The following is a 3,980-nucleotide window of genomic DNA, read 5'->3' as shown; positions in this document are numbered from 1 at the left end:
CTCTGGTGCAAATTACTGACCTCTGTCATCATTTTAAGTGGGGGAACTTGCACAATCGGTGGCTGACTAAATACTTTTTTGCCCCACTGTAGATTTACTAACCCTGCTCAAATTTGCGTAAATTCCCTGAACCCAACACTTGCTAGCACCCCGCTGAGATTTTCACAGGCCTTCAGCTCCATTGTTCTCCTGCTTTTGTTGTGCAAACACACCCTCCCCCAACCCCCAACCAGGAGAGATTCATAAGGTCTTTCCTTGCACACAGTAGTTACACCCTATAGTGCATCCTCCAAAGAGAAAATGGCAAATAACAAAGTTTTACAGCTTACAGTACAATGTCAATCATATATATTTCACCTCCATACTATTCTCATTTTATAATTGAGCTATTTGTATATATATTAGAGCTATTTCCTATATTTTGCAAACTTTGTAGTTCAGTCTGCTACTGTTCTTATTGTCTTGTAGCGACTGTAACCACATAATTTCCTTAGGGATTAAAGAATTTTTCTAATTCTGATTTCATTTACTGCAGTGTAATAAAACAGACTGTGGCTCAAATCAGTATAGCATTTCTTACAAGGAGATTTAGAGTATGCAGTTTTGTAACGTCATATCTGTGTAATATTCTCCAACAGAACCAGAGGAACCAGACCTCAGGATTGTGCTTGTTGGCAAAACCGGAGTTGGGAAAAGTGCATCAGGAAACACCATCCTAGGGAGAAAAGCTTTTCAATCTAAGGTATCCCTTGTTTCTCTGACATCAGAGTGTCAGAAAGAAATTGATCAGTTTAAGGGTCACATCCTGGCTGTAGTTGATACTCCAGGTCTGTTTGACACTAAGCTACCTGCAAAGCAGGTGAAGACAGAGATCGCTAAAGGCATCTCCTTTGCTGCTCCTGGTCCTCATGTGTTCCTGGTTGTGATGCAAATAACCAGAATCACAAAAGAAGATCATGAAACTGTGAAAATTCTTCAGGAGTTGTTTGGAGAAGAAGCAGCATGCTACACTATGGTCCTGTTTACTCATGGAGATGACCTGGAGGCAGATGGAGTCACCATAGAAGAATTAATCAAGAGAAATCCAGCTTTTCTTGACTTCATCCGTCAGTGTCATGGAGGATATCATGTTTTTAACAACAGAAGCACAGATTCCTCTCAAGTGAGTGAGCTGGTGACGAAGATCAACACCATGGTTCAAAACAATGTTGGAGGTTATTACACGAATGAAATGTTCAAACAGGCTGAGAGAGCCATCAGAGAAGAGATGGAACGACTGAAGAAAGAAAATCCAGAGATGGAGTCCAAAGAAGCAAGAAGACGTGCAGAGAGAAACAACTGGCTTATTCGAGGCACTCTAGCAATTATGGGAGCTGCTGCTGGAGCTACTATTGAAATAGGTGTTGGAGCAGCTGTTGGCAGTGTGGCAGGTCCAATAGGAGCTGCAGTGGGAGCTGCAGTGGGTCTTGTAGCTGGAACTGCAGCTGTGGCAGTGAAAAAGAAGGCGTGCAAAATACAGTAACAATAAGAGTCCGTTATCAGTTTAGGGAGAAGAATTATTGATTATTAATGATACACATCATGCAGGTAACATGTTATTGGGAGAAAACAGAAAACTAAGTCTTTCTTTACATCTTTAGTCAGTGTTATGAGAGGAAGCTGGAGTTCTAACCCTTGTGCTCTGTGTCCAGAAGAGATTCATAGGTTCGTTCAGATGAAGATCACATGAAGCAGAATAATACATACATACATACATGCATGCATAGTACAAAAAGGCAAAACTGTGTGCATCAAACATGTTAATAAATATAAAAATGCCAACTGAAAGTCTGTGTCTCACTTTTATTGTTCAACATGTTCCTGTTTTTTCTTATTTTAGCTGTTTACAGGAATACCGATTGTATGCTGATGTGGTTCATGCATATGTGTGTGTGCTGAAGTTCATTCTGCCTCCTCCTGATTTCCTGTGCTATTTTCAGGCTCAGACCTTAGGGTGGTGCTGGTGGGTCAGGAGAAAGTGGGGAAGAGCTCAGCAGGAAACACCATACTGGGAAAGAAGGAGTTTGACTGTACTATCAGTTTGAGCCCTCTGACTCTGAGCAGTAAGAAGACAGAAGCTGATGTTCTGGATCGTAGAGTCACTTTGGTCGACACCCCTGGACTCTTCAGCACTGAGCTGACTGCAAAGGAGGTGAAAGCAGAGCTGTTAAAAGCTCTCAAGCTGAGCTCTCCAGGTCCACACGTCTTCCTCCTTGTTATCCAGCTTGGAAGATTCACCCCACAGGAGCAGAAAGGGCTGAAAACCTTGCAGGAGATGTTGAATGATGACGTCTCCAAACATACCATGCTGCTGTTTACCTACGGAGATCGACTGGAAGACATCGACATGGAGCACTTCATCAGAGAGGACAAGAACCTGCAGCAGCTGCTGAGGAGCTGCAGCGGTGTATACCATGTATTCAACAACAAAGAAACCGGAGACAGGAGTCAGGTTCAGGTCCAGGAGCTGCTGGACAAGATAGACTCCATTTCAGAGGGTGGACACAGATACTATCAGAAAAAGTCAATGTCAGGGTGGTATAGCTATGTCAGGAGTTTCTGGCTCTTTAAAATAATTGGACAGATTTGTTCTTGGCTATCCACCATCATCAATAGGATTAGGTCAAGAGAGTGAGAGAAGAGTGGAGAAACATAGGAGGAGAAGAGCCTGAGGGATGTGAACACAAACTTGGGTTTAAGCTTAAGGTTGAGTGTTTACTCAGATTTTCATTATCCAATCAGAATCAGTCTGGGTTAGGTCTAACCCTAACCCTCCATACAGTGATTTATGAATACAGACAGACAGACAGTCACATTGTGTCATGTGTTTTTCTGTTCTAAGAATGAAATAAAGTCAACAAATTTTGTAAAGTGTCTTTTATAACAGAGTTTAAAAAAAGTAGTAATACGAGGGCGCTTTTGTTGCCTTCATAGATGTGCAAACATTATTAAATTTTGTTTATCAACCACTTTTGGTTTTCAGTGTGAATTTATACAAACAGGAATTACTTTTGTAAATGCAGGATCAAATTTCTTAATGGTGCTTTTTAGACAGTGACCTGAAAGATAAATGTTTGTGTGAGAAGCAGGTTTGCTGGATTTGTTTTTAACTTGATGAAACATAGTGTAAAACTTTTTTCTTAATTCAGTATTTTTACAGGTTTGAACTGTGTGGTCTTTCTGGGAAATGTAGGCCAACTTGTGAAATGAGAGCGTGCACCGCTCTTCAGAACTGCCAGCATTGCTCGTTTCATGTGTCCTCTGTTGATAAAACTGATATTTTACTTCAAGTTTAAAGACAATAGCGAGGTACTGACCTGTGTGTCTCTTTAAACTTTAAATGTTAAATTCTAACGCTACATATTATCTTGCACTGAGTCTGCTTGGCATATGCTATGTATAAAGGCTCTGGACCTTTCCAAAATGACGTAGAGGCTGCTTTAGCGTGATTAATTTATTACAATTTCAGTTTCTGGGAAGTTTTCAGTTGTCCCTCCTGTGTCTATGAACAGTATGGCTGGTGGAAGCTTTTTGTTTATTTGTGAAACTGAGCATGGTTGTGGACAATTCCAACTGCACTATTTGATTTAAGTTTCATGTTGGATCCCTTTCTTTAATTGTTAATTCTCTGCAAGCAGTGAAGACCCAAACTAGGACTTGCAATTTTTGCCGTGCCCCAGTGGACAGTGCGAGGTTGTGCTGCAGAACCCAGCATGAAAGCTGAGGGACCAGCCAGCCGGTGGAAAGACCGGTTGATGCCTGGACATGCGTTGGAGCTGACTTTGCTACCCGCACAGAGTGTTTCTTACAATCGGGCGTTGCTTATCCGTAAGAGAAAAGCAACAAAACAGCGTGTTTCTCTGCTCCAAAACATCTGCAGTCCTTTCACACAGTAAGCATGTCTGTTATAGCCTGCGCTTCAGAAATGTCGGTCTGTCAGC

General features: G+C 41.6%; 1 protein-coding gene across 1 annotated transcript; it reads left to right on the top strand.

The window, feature by feature from the left end:
• Positions 1-628: 628 nt before the first annotated feature.
• Positions 629-3,008, top strand: LOC102195207 (GTPase IMAP family member 8-like; the record flags this gene model as incomplete). Its single annotated transcript, XM_005755105.2, has 2 exons — positions 629-1,518; positions 1,966-3,008. Coding segments are annotated over 2 exons (1,599 nt in total), but the record flags the coding sequence as incomplete, so codon positions are not given.
• Positions 3,009-3,980: the final 972 nt, after the last annotated feature.

The sequence above is a fragment of the Pundamilia nyererei genome, unplaced genomic scaffold, assembly GCF_000239375.1.
Source record: "Pundamilia nyererei isolate P.nyererei 1_Seehausen unplaced genomic scaffold, PunNye1.0 scaffold00965, whole genome shotgun sequence".
NCBI lineage: Eukaryota > Metazoa > Chordata > Actinopteri > Cichliformes > Cichlidae > Pundamilia > Pundamilia nyererei.
Note: the sequence above shows the minus strand (reverse complement) of the source record. Positions and strands in the feature narration are given on the sequence as shown.